The 16998-nt window shown below is 48.5% G+C and overlaps 1 protein-coding gene across 1 annotated transcript in view; it reads right to left on the reverse strand.

The window, feature by feature from the left end:
* The window catches only part of LOC138511482 (complement component C6-like), a 504666-nt gene that overhangs the window by 270664 nt on the left and 217004 nt on the right, over positions 1-16998 (reverse strand). The window contains exon 7 of the mRNA XM_069627197.1: positions 1272-1472. Coding sequence (XP_069483298.1) covers positions 1272-1472 — 201 coding nt within the window. The remainder of the gene's footprint in view (positions 1-1271; positions 1473-16998) is intronic.

Consider the following 16998-nt stretch of genomic DNA (forward strand, 5'->3'; position numbering starts at 1 on the left):
ATGCAGCGGTGGGGATGCTCCAGTCATCAAGATGTCATTTGTGCAGTGCATCTTAGAAAAACCCTTTCACTCCTCAATAGAAAATACAAAATACCTGAGAATGAAGATCCCACAAGCAATAAAAAAAAATATGTTATATCCAAATTAGCAATTGCACAAACTAGGATGGACAGAAGATGCAAGAGGAACATAGGGGCCCTGGGGTCTTCACTCAAGGAAGAGAAGAGACAAGGTGTCAAGTTTGGCTGCGACCTTGTCCCATCCATTAAAGCATCTGAGCTGATACAAAACTAGTCAGTATAAGCTCAGCCTGAAAGCTATGCCGTACTTGGGGACCAGGGTGAGAGCCGTTAAAGCAGGACAACTAAGCATGGACTTCCCAGTTGAGTGCCACTGTACAGCAAAGGAGTTATACTAGAAAGAAGTACACCTCATTTTCTGGTACTCAGTGCCCCTAAATGCCCTCTCTATGGGTTATGGGAGTGATTTGGTTTTAGTCCCTCGGTGGGCATATTGGTACTTGAAGGTACTTAGAGTTGAGCATATAGGGTTCCAAGCGCTTAGGGAAGGGTCCAAAGAAAGTGTTGCATGTTTTCCTGTTTGTGAATGCCCCCCTGCTGGGGGTATTCAGAATATGAAGTGTTTTGTGACAACCTGTGCAGAGTTGTTTGGTCATTTTAATCAGGTTGAAAATAAAAATCCCTGCATATCACATATGGTGCAAACCTCCTATTAGCGGTCTTGTACGGAAAGAATGTGAGAGTAGCATCTTCTTGTGTAGGTGATAGATTGATGCATTCGTTAATCCACAGTGATAGCATCAACACACTTCAGTCTGCACGTGTGTCGTGCTGTGAGGTGGCACTTCCTCAGGACTGACCAACGTTAATAATTTGTGTGTTCAGGACACGTGGCTCCATTTGGCAGGTCTCCTGTGAGGCTGCCCTCGAGGAAGTGCCATATCAAGGAACCAAATGTGTAGACTGATGTTTGTTGATCACATCATTATGCGTTAACAAATCTATGGTTCTGCTATCTACTGGTCTATAACAGCAGGCTATCCCTATATCAGCAGGCTTTACCACTAAATTGTTACAGAACTTAGAAGCAGGACAAACCAGCATGCAAAAGCATATAAAATGTGATATTAGTATTGATATTATTTCTTTTTGTGTGATTGAATAATGTTGGGATGAATGTTCTTTTTGATCACATGCTTATCGGAGCCTCAATGTAGGGTAGAGCGTGTCACCACAGTGCTGTACACATACCTTTTTATGGGAGGCTTGAACTGCTTCTGTCACTGCAGACTGAGAGAATGTTGATGTATCTGAATTGGAGCCCCATAGAACTGGGACACCGGACGAGCTGGACCTGGAGCCAAATTGCACACCGGATCCTGCCCTGCCAAAGTTCAAATTGGCTAAATTACTGTAGAAACTAGTATGAATATCATCTTCTTTCGTATCCTCCTAGAGAGAGAGAGACATACAATTCCAAGTTAGTTAACAATTGATTGTCACCTCAGCGCCAAATGCTATAAAAAAATATCTTACTACAAGCCCAGATGTACACAAAGGTTGTTAGTAGTAGGCTATCGTAGATAAGGTGCTCCCAACTGTATGTCATATGAACTTTGAAAGTCACCGGGACGTTTTGTGAGCATGGGTGCAGGCGAAGTGAGTTCCTCACATAATTATGTGGTGACTAGCAACATCCATTTATGTGCAGTTGGGGGTAATGTATTCCATATAATACATGGAAGTATTATGTATATTCTTCACACAAAATTAAGTGTAATTTTCTTTCTTTCTTTCTTTCTTTCTTTCTTTCTTTCTTTCTTTCTTTCTTTCTTTCTTTCTTTCTTTCTTTCTTTCTTTCTTTCTTTCTTTCTTTCTTTCTTTCTCCTCTACAATTTCCTTTCTTCATTCAATGCTCCTTATTTTTCTCCCTTTTCTGTTCCAATTAATGTTTGTCTCCACTGTCTACATTGTTCTGGACTTTATATTTCATCTCCTCTTAATTATCCTTTATTATTCATTTGATTTTCTCTCTATTTCGTCCCTCTCCTCTAGCTTTATTCTTATTCCAGAACTGCGATTTTCTTATATCCCTTTCCCCTCAACTTAATTTTTGTGGTTTTTAAAAAAAAAGCCAGTGGGGAGGGGTGGCGGGCAGATTGGTTTAAAGGCGCCCCCGGACAGGATAGTAATGCTTAATGTAAGGCTTATTTTTTCTGAGTGAAATGCTCAAATTATTTCAGTCACAGGCTTTAAATATCCAGACTCATTGGGGAGTCACAAACGAGTTGCTACACGATCTACATGGGCAGTATAACGTGGCTTTAAGGACGCCATTTCTGGATTGGAAATATACCAGAGTACTTTTAGCAGCAATTATTAAATGAGAAGAACCGACAATTGGGAGCTTTGCCTTGAGAAAGACCTGTGGAGGTCGAAACACGTGTTGGCACAGAACTCTGACTCCTTGAATATGGACATTATTAAATATTGAATTATACATTTGAGACCTTTATGAGCAGCTTTATTAAGGATCTTGCAACTTTGAATTTTATCATTTAAAGTTTTGAACTGTTAGAGTACTGGCTGCGCTTCCATTTGGTGGAACCATTACTGTCTTTTTTCTGTGTTAGTAGGTACTGAGGTGCTTACTTTTTTCACCACAGGGCTGCAGCTAGTCGTAGTGCAATATCAAGTAGTCTGTTTGTGATTTATATGCTCAAGCGCTTCCATTTCCTGGCATACCTCAGTTACTTTGTCCTGTTTTTAGTTTGGGCACAGGCACCTATAAGTCGAAACTATTGAATTAGAGCATAGATGGGGAAATATGGCATCTGAGGAGGGACACAAAGGTTGAAGGTGTTGTTTAGTTATTTTCCCTCAAATTGACTGCCCATGGCCATGATAATCGTTATGACATTTTCATCCAGTTCTTGTCCCTTCGCGCCCAAAACACCTCATCATGAGAACTATTTGAGCTCACTTTGAGCTCACTTTACTCAAACCTTACCATCAGACTTTGTGCTTGAATTGCCTGCCAGTGTTATTTCAAAGCAGTCTTCTGAGAGCTTATGACTTCATTGGAATTGTAAACGTGCTACTGGTGTAATAAACATGTCTTAACCAGGTCTGGCTTTAGCCACTCCATTCATAAGCATTATCCGTGCCTTTCACTAAAGTGATGTTTAAAAAAGCATTGGCAAAGTGAACGGTTCTGCTTGTGCAAAAGCATTAGGCATTTGCCAGCACTGGTATTAGATGCCAAGATACTCGCAGCATTTTCCACCTGCTACAATCAATAGCCAGCTAATACCACTATGGCAGTGCCTCGCAAGTGGCTTTCACATGCCTAGGTAAAAGCCCAAACTGTTGGCCTTGCCAATGCTTGTTTCATAATCATTCAGCCACTCCTGGGCGGCCATAGGGTTCAGCCAGCCCCTCCGAGTGCTGTAGGCAAAGGAGGCTGCAGGCCAGAGGGATGGCACTGATTATAGCTCGTTTTCCATCTCATTAATAATTGTTTGTGGTCCATGACATCTCTCTCCCCTTGTCTTTTACTATCTTCCTGTTGCTCCTCCCCCTACCCTCTGCCCCCTCCCTCATTTCTTTTTCCCTTTCTTAGTCCTTCTCCCTTTTCCCATTTCCTCCTGTTCCTCTGCCCTCTCTGTATTTCCGCATCCCAAATTCTAATTCCTTTTAGCCGTGATCCTAATGGTTTTTGCTCTCCCCCTTTCCCTTCATGGGTGTAAAGACTGGAGGGGGGTTATTTGTACTCCTGCCCTCTATATGGCAGAGTAGAAGCACAGAGCACCCCAGCCAATATTCTCTATAGGGTAGCAATGGACGAGCAATCAAGGCTTAAGCTCTCAGGAGTACAGTGTAGTCCCCAAGCCCCCACAAAGGAATGTCCACACACTATGTGAGTGATAACACAGTTCTTTATATAAATAAGGTTCAAGTTATATACACAATCACAATAACACACTTTGTGCTCAGGCAATACTATAATGATAAATATACACAATCTCTATGTGGTACCACAATTACTCTTGATTCCATTAAAATGCACCAACTGCTGACAGTTTCAAATTGCATACAAATCAATAACTCAAGGTATCAACCATAGACTTGGGAGGAAAACAAGTTGGTTAAAGAATTATCAAAATACTGTGACCCTACTAGGCACAGTTCTGTGTGAGGATCCCACCACCTGGCAACCTGTAAATAAAGTATATTGCCAAGCCCAGTTCATATATTGTTTAACAGACTCTTATTTCATTCTACAATTGTTCTACTACCACAATGTACCTGGATTAGCAGAGTTGGACGTCGGGTCATCGACGGATCCTTCTTGAGTGAACTCCCTTTAAGGGAGGAGCCACGGATTGTCAGGATCCCTCCAGGAAAAGGGTGAACAATGGCGTTGAGGCAGCAGGTTCGGTCCTGGTGGTGCTCGCCGACGATCAGTCGTGGATGTCCTGTGAAGATGAGGTGTGCGGTGCACCTCGACGACGATAGTTCGTTGACGCAAAGTGTCAATGAATAATGTAGGCCCAGCAAGGGTGTTTGATTGTCAGCGTTTGGCATCAGCGATCAGGACTCGTCCATGGCTGGCTTTTGGATCTTCGTCCGTGTCTTTGTGGAATTGGGGTGGCGGAAAACCCACAAGCGGATTCTCCTCGGTTCGTCGGCGACCTTGACTTTCTCTGGCGAGACAAAGCGGTTGACAGTGTTGAGCAAAGGAGTCCTTTATTCGAAGTGTCTCTTGGACACTCAATGGAGCGTTGTGGCTCCGGTCAACGAGGTTACAGCGGTCCTCCGAACGTCAGGCGACGGCGATGGACTTCAATGTCGGGCGCTTTACTTCAGATTCCTCAGTGGTCCCTGTCTCCGGTTGGCAGCCTTTCGAGGACTGACTTCCAGTTAGCCTTGGTGAAGTTTAGCTGGTGCACGATGGTCCCTCGTAGCTCGGGAAGAGGTCTCCTAGCCAGGTCCTCTCTTGGATCCGTTGCTTGTAGGCATGGCAGCTTTCAGATTGCGTCGAAGGGAAACAGCAGTAAACCTTCTTCTTTTGGCTCGGCTTCGAGAATAGGCATCAAGTTTTGACTTCAGCTTCTGGACGATTCTAGTCAGTGAGAGGCACCCAGACATACTATTCTCTCTCCCATTCACACTGCTGAGCCAGGCCCAGGTAGCCAATCATTCAGAAGTTCATTCAGCAGGCAGGCAGGCAGCCAATCAGGCACACAGTGCATTCAGGCCATTTTTCTCCACCCAGACACTCAAAACAAGGAATGTGGATTGGGACAAGCACCCAGCCATTCAGTACTCCACACTGCATTCATACCAGTTTTGGGCAGGGATTTCTCATTCATTGTGTCACACACCAGAAACCAGACACCCATACCATGAAATGTATATTGGTCACACACTCCACACATTCTTGGCTGGGGTCCTCTGTGCCTCTACTCTGCCATATATAGAGCAGGGTTACAGACACCCCTCCAGTCTTTACACTCTTTTTACTGGTCTACAGTGTAAATCTCCTCAAGTGGCATGCTGAGGGACATAGGGCCTCATCATAAGTTGGGCGGAGCTGTAAAAATGCAGCAGTAACGCTATTATTGCTGCGTTACTGCTCTGCCCAACTATGAGTAGCAGTAGTCGCCCAGCTGCACCTCCAGCTTTGAAGGTAAATCTGGTGGGCATAAGTCAAAACTATTGAATTAGAGCATAGATGGGGAAATATGGCATCTGAGGAGGGACACAAAGGTTGAAGGTGTTGTTTGGTTATTTTCCCTCAAATTGACTGCCCATGGCCATGATAATCGTTATGACATTTTCATCCAGTTCTTGTCCCTTCGCGCCCAAAACACCTCATCATGAGAACCATTTGAGCTCACTTTGAGCTCACTTTACTCAAACCTTACCATCAGACTTTGTGCTTGAATTGCCTGCCAGTGTTATTTCAAAGCAGTCTTCTGAGAGCTTATGACTTCATTGGAATTGTAAACGTGCTACTGGTGTAATAAACATGTCTTAACCAGGTCTGGCTTTAGCCACTCCATTCATAAGCACTATCTGTGCCTTTCACTAAAGTGATGTTTAAAAAAGCATTGGCAAAGTGAACGGTTCTGCTTGTGCAAAAGCATTAGGCATTTACCAGCACTGGTATTAGATGCCAAGATACTCGCAGCATTTTCCACCTGCTACAATCAATAGCCAGCTAATACCACTATGGCAGTGCCTCGCAAGTGGCTTTCACATGCCTAGGTAAAAGCCCAAACTGTTGGCCTTGCCAATGCTTGTTTCATAATCATTCAGCCACTCCTGGGCGGCCATAGGGTTAGGCCAGCCCCTTCGAGTGCTGTAGGCAAAGGAGGCTGCAGGCCAGAGAGTTGGCACTGATTATAGCTCGTTTTCCATCTCATTAATAATTGTTTGTGGTCCACGACATCTCTCTCCCCTTGTCTTTTACTATCTTCCTGTTGCTCCTCCCCCTACCCTCTGCCCCCTCCCCCATTTCTTTTTCCCTTTCACAGTTCTTCTCCCTTTTCCCATTTCCTCCTGTTCCTCTGCCCTCTCTGTATTTCCGCATCCCAAATTCTAATTCCTTTTAGCCGTGATCCTAATGGTTTTTTCTCTCCCCCTTTCCCTTCATGGGTGTAAAGACTGGAGGGGGGTTATTTGTACTCCTGCCCTCTATATGGCAGAGTAGAAGCACAGAGCACCCCAGCCAATATTCTCTATAGGGTAGCAATGGACGAGCAATCAAGGCTTAAGCTCTCAGGAGTACAGTGTAGTCCCCAAGCCCCCACAAAGGAATGTCCACACACTATGTGAGTGATAACACAGTTCTTTATATAAATAAGGTTCAAGTTATATACACAATCACAATAACACACTTTGTGCTCAGGCAATACTATAATGATAAATATACACAATCTCTATGTGGTACCACAATTACTCTTGATTCCATTAAAATGCACCAACTGCTGACAGTTTCAAATTGCATACAAATCAATAACTCAAGGTATCAACCATAGACTTGGGAGGAAAACAAGTTGGTTAAAGAATTATCAAAATACTGTGACCCTACTATGCACAGTTCTGTGTGAGGATCCCCCCACCTGGCAACCTGTAAATAAAGTATATTGCCAAGCCCAGTTCATATATTGTTTAACAGAGTCTTATTTCTTTCTACAATTGTTCTACTACCACAATGTACCTGGATTAGCAGAGTTGGACGTCGGGTCATCGACGGATCCTTCTTGAGTGAACTCCCTTTAAGGCAGGAGTCACGGATTGTCAGGATCCCTCCAGGAAACGGGTGAACAATGGCGTTGAGGCAGCAGGTTCGGTCCTGGTGGTGCTCGCCGACGATCAGTCGTGGATGTCCTGTGAAGATGAGGTGTGCGGTGCACCTCGACGACGATAGTTCGTTGACGCAAAGTGTCAATGAAGAATGTAGGCCCAGCAAGGGTGTTTGATTGTCGGCGTTTGGCATCAGCGATCGGGACTCGTCCATGGCTGGCTTTTGGATCTTCGTCCGTGTCTTTGTGGACTTGGGGTGGCGGAAAACCCACAAGCGGATTCTCCTCGGTTCGTCGGCGACCTTGACTTTCTCTGGCGAGACAAAGTGGTTGACAGTGTTGAGCAAAGGAGTCCTTTATTCGAAGTGTCTCTTGGACACTCAATGGAGCGTTGTGGCTCCGGTCAACACGGTTACAGCGGTCCTCCGAACGTCAGGCGACGGCGATGGACTTCAATGTCGGGCGCTTTACTTCAGATTCCTCAGTGGTCCCTGTCTCCGGTTGGCAGCCTTTCGAGGACTGACTTCCAGTTAGCCTTGGTGAAGTTTAGCTGGTGCACGATGGTCCCTCGTAGCTCGGGAAGAGGTCTCCTAGCCAGGTCCTCTCTTGGATCCGTTGCTTGTAGGCATGGCAGCTTTCAGATTGCGTCGAAGGGAAACAGCAGTAAACCTTCTTCTTTTGGCTCGGCTTCGCGAATAGGCATCAAGTTTTGACTTCAGCTTCTGGACGATTCTAGTCAGTGAGAGGCACCCAGACATACCATTCTCTCTCCCATTCACACTGCTGAGCCAGGCCCAGGTAGCCAATCATTCAGAAGTTCATTCAGCAGGCAGGCAGGCAGCCAATCAGCAACACAGTGCATTCAGGCCATTTTTCTCCATCCAGACACTCACAACAAGGAATGTGGATTGGGACAAGCACCCAGCCATTCAGCACTCCACACTGCATTCATACCAGTTTTGGGCAGGGATTTCTCATTCATTGTGTCACACACCAGAAACCAGACACCCATACCATGAAATGTATATTGGTCACACACTCCACACATTCTTGGCTGGGGTCCTCTGTGCCTCTACTCTGCCATATATAGAGCAGGGGTACAGATCTTGGATCCGTTCCTTGTAGGCATGGCAGCTTTCAGATTGCGTCGAAGGGAAACAGCAGTAAACCTTCTTCTTTTGGCTCAGCTTCGAGAATAGGCATCAAGTTTTGACTTCAGCTTCTGGACGATTCTAGTCAGTGAGAGGCACCCAGACATACTATTCTCTCTCCCATTCACACTGCTGAGCCAGGCCCAGGTAGCCAATCATTCAGAAGTGCATTCAGCAGGCAGGCAGGCAGCCAATCAGGCACACAGTGCATTCAGGCCATTTTTCTCCACCCAGACACTCACAACAAGGAATGAGGATTGGGACAAGCACCCAGCCATTCAGTACTCCACACTGCATTCATACCAGTTTTGGGCAGGGATTTCTCATTCATTGTGTCACACACCAGAAACCAGACACCCATACCATGAAATGTATATTGGTCACACACTCCACACATTCTTGGCTGGGGTCCTCTGTGCCTCTACTCTGCCATATATAGAGCAGGGGTACAGACACCCCCTCCAGTCTTTACACTCTTTTTACTGGTCTACAGTGTAAATCTCCTCAAGTGGCATGCTGAGGGACATAGGGCCTCATCATAAATTGGGCGGAGCTGTAAAAATGCAGCAGTAACGGTATTATTGCTGTGTTACTGCTCTGCCCAACTATGAGTAGCAGTAGTCGCCCAGCTGCACCTCCAGCTTTGGAGGTAAATCTGGTGGGTTACCGCCCATTTGCGGTGCTATTACCGCAACGCAACTTGTGCCGCAGCAATTGCACCCAATATCCCCATTGGGTGGGAATGCAGACTTCCCACACCCAGCAACTCAGGATCGTAGTTGCAGTAACGCTAATAGCGTTGGACGGTACCCCGGTGCATTTACCGCTGGGATACCGCCCAATTCCCGATGACCCCCATAGTCTGCAGGGAGAGCTGATTGTTGAATGTCTGGCTGCTTCATTCCTTCTCTTTGGAGGTTTTTCCAGCAGTGCACACCCAGCACGACTTTGTCTACTCGCTGCACATATAAAGTCCATTATTGTATGCTGTGCAAATCTCCCAGCATACCACTGGATGCTGTTGTACTACCGATCTGAGGAGGAATTGGTGCCTGCAGACTCATTATACGGTGAAGCAATGTACATTGCACCCAGAATGATGCAAAGAGATGGAGTCTTCCATAGTTTTTCTGCTCCTTGCATGGAAGGTGCATGGGGATGAAGGAGAGAATGGTTGGCAGAACAGACCGGGACACTTGCAAGGCGACTCACTAGCAAAAACACTGTTGGTCATTTTCTGTGTCCCTAGTCTGTCAAACTAAGGAGTAAAATCAAGGAATATGTCGGAGTCTGCCTGGCGTCTCATCGGAGGATAGCTCTGTTACTGCAAAGAGACGCAGGCCTAAGGATGGTGTTGTGTACATACATTTATTTTAACTGTGTCATTCCCCAAACCCCCAAGCCCGCATCCCCTTCCCTAACCCCACGTCACTTCCTGTTCTTGCTGCCTCACCTAGTAATGGTGAGGGGCTGCAGTAAAAAACGACATTACATCTCCCCCCTTTTTAACGAACTAGATGAAACAGTTACCCCATCTCCTCAATCAGTGTTAGGTAAGATTTTCATAGAAATGGTAAACCTTCCTCACCTGGGTCAACTCCAGCACTTTTTGCTTTAATAGTGGGATATTTGTGCTTAATACCTCTGTGAGTGGGAAACCTTTTCACAGAATCTTTTGCTCTTTTTATGGGTGTCAGTTTTTAGACTCTCCAATAAGTGCCCTAGGGGCTCCCTTTTTAACTTTCTCTGCCTAACATTGAGAGAACTACAGTTCCCAAGGGAAGAAAGGATCTTTGGATCCCTTTTACATTTTATGAGGTGAAACCAGCACACCCCACCTTATGTGGAGTGCTGGGGAGATACAATGTATCCCCTTTCGCACGAAAACTGTAACAATTCTGTTACATGGACAGGCTTACCTTCAATGGTTGATGGCAGTGATACCTTTTACTAATTTGGTGCACCTTTACCATGGGCTGTGTTCACAGCTACAGTAAAGGCACCTGCGGGCGCTCATTTTACCAAAATGGCCCCTGTCTTCTTTTTTTGCCATTTTTGTGTTTCTTGTACTTTCTTGTTCCTTTCCCTGGCATCCAGGGTGGGAAATTCCTTTGTGTGCTTTTTATCTTTTGGCGCTAGTCCCCTGGACTCCCCGCCCGGTTCATTCTGTCTGTGAAGGCAGGAAGCGAGGGAAGAGTCCAAAACTCCACAGCCCTTTGTCTTCCTCCTTGCCTGAATGGGGACAAATCCCAGTGGGGGATGGCTGTCCTGATTGGACAACCAGACAGACCCTTGTTGTAAAATGCAGGGAAAGAATGCAGAAGTTGTGCTGTAATTCCTGTTAAATACTGCGAACCTGGAAACTGAAGACAAGTCGACCACTGGTACTGAAATAGAAGTGGATGATGAAGGAAAAGCAGCTGAGACGATTTCCAACGACCGGAGAGCCTGTTGTGTAACCTCAAACTGCTGTAGCCCTTTCTTCCAATCGACCTGAGGACTCCGTAAATGACAACCCTGGCCCAGAGCCTGGTGATACCCACTAGACTCAAGAAGACCTGCATTTTGAGCCATCCCACATCATGCTGCAACCTTGCAGGGCTGCAATACCCTAATACCCTGGGACCTCGAGCCATTGTGCAGTGCATGGTCTTCCGAATCTTGCTGAAACTTCGTGAGCATCCTGGTATGCATGGTCTTCCGAATTCTGAATCTCGCTGAAACTTCGTGGGCATCCTGGTATCTCCATAGACACGAATCGAGTCTGAAAGGTCCCCTCACCAGAGTGCTGGACCTTTGTAATGACAAGAATTAAACCGCAACTTTGTCTTCTTTTGTGTTTCTGAAAAAGGTGCCAAATTCACAGAGCTGCATTCAGCCATGAGGAAAACCTTGCCTAGAGCCTTCTCCATGGATCCCTGCTGCAAAGTTCCTTTTGAGGTCTTGTTTTCAGTCACCACGGCAAGGAATCCACTAACTGGGAATGTGGCTGTAGATCCTGAGGTTCTCCTGCTGCAAAATATTCTTCAATGCTGCGGTACTGCGTTGGCTTGGGTATGTATGTACCTTAAGTCGTTTTTGATTCCTGCGAAGTGTGGGGTGTTTTCTGTGATTGGGAGGCCTCTCGTCCAGTTTACCCAGTTCCACTACTGGAATCCTGATAGGGTGTCTTCTGTGAAGCCCCTGGACCCTCTTCTAACCCTTGGAGTAAAATACTCACCGTTTTGCCCAGTCTTCCTAAGAAACTCTGACCTTTGCTACTAAGAACCTATTCTGACACTGGCCCTCATTACGACCCTTGCGGAAATCGACTGACCGGAGCGCCACAGCGTAAATAGCGTTTCCGCCATTGCACGAAGGAGCAAAGTGCGGCCCATTCCGACCCATCGGGCACGAGCACCACGCCACGGCGGAAGTGCAAAGTCCGCGATGGCGGAAATGACCCCAAAACGGCCCACACCGCCGCCGTACGGCGCCCTAGGTGCAATACCGCCACCCCTCTCAGCGGTCACCGCAGTGTGCGCCTACCGGAAAGTACGGTGACCGGAAATATACGGAAACGGAAGCTAAAACATGGGCCCGGAACGGGAAACATCCCGGCGTACACCTATAAAAACACTAAAACCACACAACCACTAAAATCACCACCCTGAAACACACCTCAACCCGTCAACCACCCTAGCGAAACCAAGAAAAATGGGAAAAGCAGCGAAGAAAGCGTGCGACCGCAAGCGGCAGGTCCACTTCTCCCGTGAGGAACTCACCGTGCTAACAGAGACCCTCCAGGAGAATGCTGCCGTCGTCTTCTCCACGCAAATGACCAGGACGGCACTTGCAAACAAGAAGGCCATATGGGCTCTGGTGGCACATCGGGTAAGTGCGGTGGGGACCGCACCCCGCACCCCACAGCAATGCCGCAAGCGATGGGACGACCTGCGGATACGCGTCCGCAGCATACTCTCTGCCAACCGCAACATCGCCACAGCCACCGGGGGAGGTCCTGAATCACCCATCAAGTTGACCCCCTGGGAAGAAATCTGTGCCTCCACCATCGGAATGGAGAGCATAGAGGGAGTCGGAGGGATGGAGAAAGGAGTGCAGACATCCGAAGAATCAGGTAGGTGGACCAGATAAAACAATGCCAAATCCACACAGTTCATCCATGTGAAGTACCATGCGTCCACATAGTGCAACAGAAACACATGTCCAGGAGAACGTCCACACACATCGGCCTGATAGCGCACGTTAAAACCCACAATAAATACATAAATAATTAAAAACCCCTAAAACACGCACTACACGTGCAGCAGGCACACCCTAACTGCAGGCTGCCAAACAACTGCACCCTCACTCCACACACAAATCAAAGCACCTCCAAGGCCCCGACCCAAATCACCCTCAGGTACCACCCCAATGCATGTGATACAATGCCATTCCAATTCCCACAGACCCATCAATAACCCTCGCCCTCCTTTACTCCACCACAGGGTCCGATCCAAACGACGAGCCACAGGACACCCCTACCAGCACACCTGCAAAGAGGGCCAAGACCAACGGCCAGAGACCCTCTACCTCAGCTGCACGCATCAAGACACGGCAGCAGCACAAATCAGGTGGCAGCACAGAGGAGGGAACATCAACAGGCACCCCAGCAGCCAGCATGCCCACAACACCACCACCACAGGTCCCCCCAATGGATGCCACAGAAGGCACTGCCTCAGGTGGCAGCAGCACCATAGGCGACACCTCATTGATGGCAGCATGCTCGGACACAGAAAACGGGGATGCCGAAGTCAGATCCATCCATGACCTGTCCCAATCCCCCTGTCTGTCCCATCCCGTACAACATGAGGATACCACGCAGGGGCACCCACAAGACGACGACTGGCCATCCCCCACAAGCCCTGTGGCAAGGCAACATGAGGACAACAGCCCCTCTGCGACACCCCCGCAAATGGCCATGGCCCAGCAGAGGCAACAGTCCCTCGACCAGTTGATCGAACAACAGCAACTGGCCACACTCCTCAAGGACCATGCCGATGAATGTGGGGGCACTAAGGCAGACATAGAAACATCAACTGAGACACTTAGGGCAGAAATGGAGAGAGGCACAGAGACGCTAAGGGCACAAATTGAGAGAAGCACCGAGAGCCTGAGGGGGGAACTGCATGCGACGTCCAAAGACGTATGTGCCGAACTTGCCGCAGTGCGCCGTGTGCTCACTGAGCTCTCGCAAACCCTTAGGGACATGCATGGACGTGAGCAGGCAGACACATCATCCGTTGCAAGTTCCGTCCAGGGCAGCCCCCAACGTAGATCTGGAAGGAACCTGCGCTCCACAGGCAGGGGTGCCCCTGATACCCGCAGAGGGGGCTTGCAATAGCGACTGCCCACTTACAATGAGCATCTTTGGACACTGGTGTTCGGGGGGGAGGTAGGAGGGTGGAGGGGGTGTGTTGGGCTCACTTGGGTGGCGGGTCGATAGGGTGTTCAACATGATATCACATATGCCATAAACAGTGCACGATCAACCAATGAGATGTGTGGACATTGATCTTTGTGTACTAGGCCATCATAGGCGTACAGTCCATATTGTGCATGTCCCAGACACACACAGTGCCACGAGTCCCGTGTCCATGTATCAGCCACCAGGCGTGAGTGCTAGAAGCATACATCAATGAGATGCTGACGAATGTCACGGGCCTCCGGTGCCTCGCAGACTCCATGAGGTGCTGCCACATCCCCACCCTCATCATGACCATCATCAGGTGCTTGCAGTTCTGCGTCAGGGGGCATGGGCACATTTCTACGTACGCACATGTTGTGGAGCATGACACATGCCATGACCATCTTTGCAACCTTCTCATGGCGGTACAGGAGTGCCCCGCCAGACCTGCTGAGGCAGCGGAAACGAGTCTTCAGTAGGCCGAATGCCTGCTCAATGACTACACGGGTACGTGAGTGGGCATGGTTGTAGTCCTCCTCATGCTGGTCCCGTGGGTTCCGGACTGGTGTGAGGAGCCATCTCTTCAGTGGATATCCAGCATCACCTGTATGTGGACGAGAAACGTATGATGTGGAATGCCATTGATACGTACGCACACCCCCCCCCCCTTCCTGCCAGTACATTGCCAATTCACATACCCCACATTATCATGCATGAAATGAGACTCACCGAGTAGCCAGGATCTGTTCCCTGCGTGTCGCTCCATGTAGCGTGGTATTGTAGAGTTCCTCAAGACCATAGAATCATGGGTTGATCCAGGGAATCGGGCACAACAATGCGTAATGATCCTGTTGGAGTCACACACCATTTGTACATTCAGGGAATGAAATTGTTTCCGGTTGCGGTACTGGGCCTCCATGGCATGTGGGACGACCAATTCAACATGGGTGCAGTCGATGGCACCAATGCAACCCGGTATGCCGGCAAGTGCATGGAATCCCACTTTTGTGTTGGTAATTTCCTGCTCCGAGCGTGGTAGAGAGATGTAGTCGTCTGCGTGCTGCAGGAGGGCATCGAGCACTTGGAATAGTGTCCGTGAGAACAGTGGCTGAGAAATGCCATGCAACTGTCCGACTGTGTGCTGGTAGGTGCCTGTGGCCAGGAAGTGGAGTACAGACACCACCTTCAGTAGGGGTGGGATGGCGGTTGGGCTATCTATCATGCTGACTAGGTCAGCCTGTGTCATGTCCACAATGGCGGCTATGGTGTCCCGGTCCAGACGGTAGAGGGTGTGGATCTGCTCATCAGTGAGGTTGAACGGATGTGCTCGGAGGCGTGGGATTGCGGGCTGCCTGCGTGGTGGTAGTGGCTGTGCTGCTGGGCCTTGCTGGCCCTGCCTTGGCCTCCTCCTCCTCCTGCATCTCCTCCGTGCGGCTGGTTGTAGTTGTTGTTCGTCTTCTTCTTGGAGTCGGAGCACTTGCAGTGCTATCAGGTCCCCCAGGGCCAACATCGCGAGTCCTGCCGGTAGCATTTCGCTGTGGTTGTGGGAGGAGACTGGCTGTGCAATTTATGTGTTTCCAGGCTGTATGGCCTCCACCTGTGGTGATTAATTCCACCTGTGCAAACTGCTCTCCCCTTTGGCCGAGCACGTCCCGCGCACAACGCTGCAAATCGGTGAATGGCATCTTGCTATTGCAATCATGTATTTGTACCCGATGGCCGTGTAAGATTGGTTGATATGTTCATTCTGCTGTGGTCCCATTGTTTCCCATACTATCTGTGCAGTCGCGAACGGACTTGTGAAGGGTCAGTGGAACGTAGTACTCGAGTAACGGTGGGCCCTCATGCATCACTGTACCGAGTTGCAACGACGGGCGTGGCTTCCCATTTGTGGGTGAAGGCAGTTGCCATTTTCACACACAGCCGCACTCGATGGAATAATTAGTGATTTCAAACGGCCACAGATGCCTTTTCGACGTGATGTTGCAAATGAGGAATTCGAAGGGCGGCGCTTTCGGTTTCCAGCTAGCGGCGAGGAGATGCCCACAGGTCTGACTGCAAATATAACGTTCTATTGTACTATGTCCTTGAGACAGGGCCCATGGCGAGGGAGCAATGATTGATATGAATAGTTTGGGATGCGCAATAGCTACGTGGGCGATGAGGCCGTCCGTTCCAAAATTCATGTTACTTCACAACACCGGATTTACGGGCTGGGGCACTGTGGATTTAGCAGGCTGCATTACGCACAGACTCAATGGATGTTTCTAATGTTATGTGAGTAATTATTCAGGCGTTTTGATCCCGGGATGAGGGAATGATGAATGGATGCATGGGCAGGTGATTTGATACAGAGTTTGCCATGTACAGGGCTTCTTGGGATCTATCCGCCTCCCCTACGCTATGTGATGCAGGGCTGCCATAGTGGGACCATCGTCTATCTGGCCTTGTTGAGCCCTCCCTGTCTCGACGCGCCCTCAGACACTTGTGTCCATGCACGTTAACATTCCCATCTGATGGATTCTGTTTTGACAGACGCATGCACAGGTACACTCGTTTGTGATGGTGTTTGCACCTCGATGTAGATGGTCATGAGTCGCAAGTGGTTTTGGGGTGGTGATGATCCTTTTGAGTGGGCTAGCATGCATATGGCTGTGGATTTGGTGTGATCATTGAAGTGAGTTGTTCGAATGCAGTTCTGATGGCCATTCTGTTCTTGTTCTTTTCTTTTGGTTGACAGGTATCTCCTCCCCTTTTGCCACTGCCATCTGTATGCCACTCCTGCAGATGGATTTTACTCCCGACACCTGCTGCTTCGTGTTAATCGGTGGAGCAGCATTACGATCTTATGGGACGATCGCCAATGGCCCACATGCCCTTACGCAGTACTGGTGGCTCGGAGCAACATTTCGGCCTTTCAGCTGGACTAGTGCCTCCCCATTGGGTCGGCCCTGCGGTTCTGTGCGCTTCCATGTTGCCTTTTCGTACGTGAATGTGGCTCTGTGTACCATGGGGGAACAGGGCGACACACAGGTAGTGGCTGGTCATTTCATGCGGATGCAGCCCAC

This window comes from Ambystoma mexicanum, chromosome 6p, assembly GCF_040938575.1.
Source record: "Ambystoma mexicanum isolate Mex_15411 chromosome 6p, UKY_AmexF1_1, whole genome shotgun sequence".
NCBI lineage: Eukaryota > Metazoa > Chordata > Amphibia > Caudata > Ambystomatidae > Ambystoma > Ambystoma mexicanum.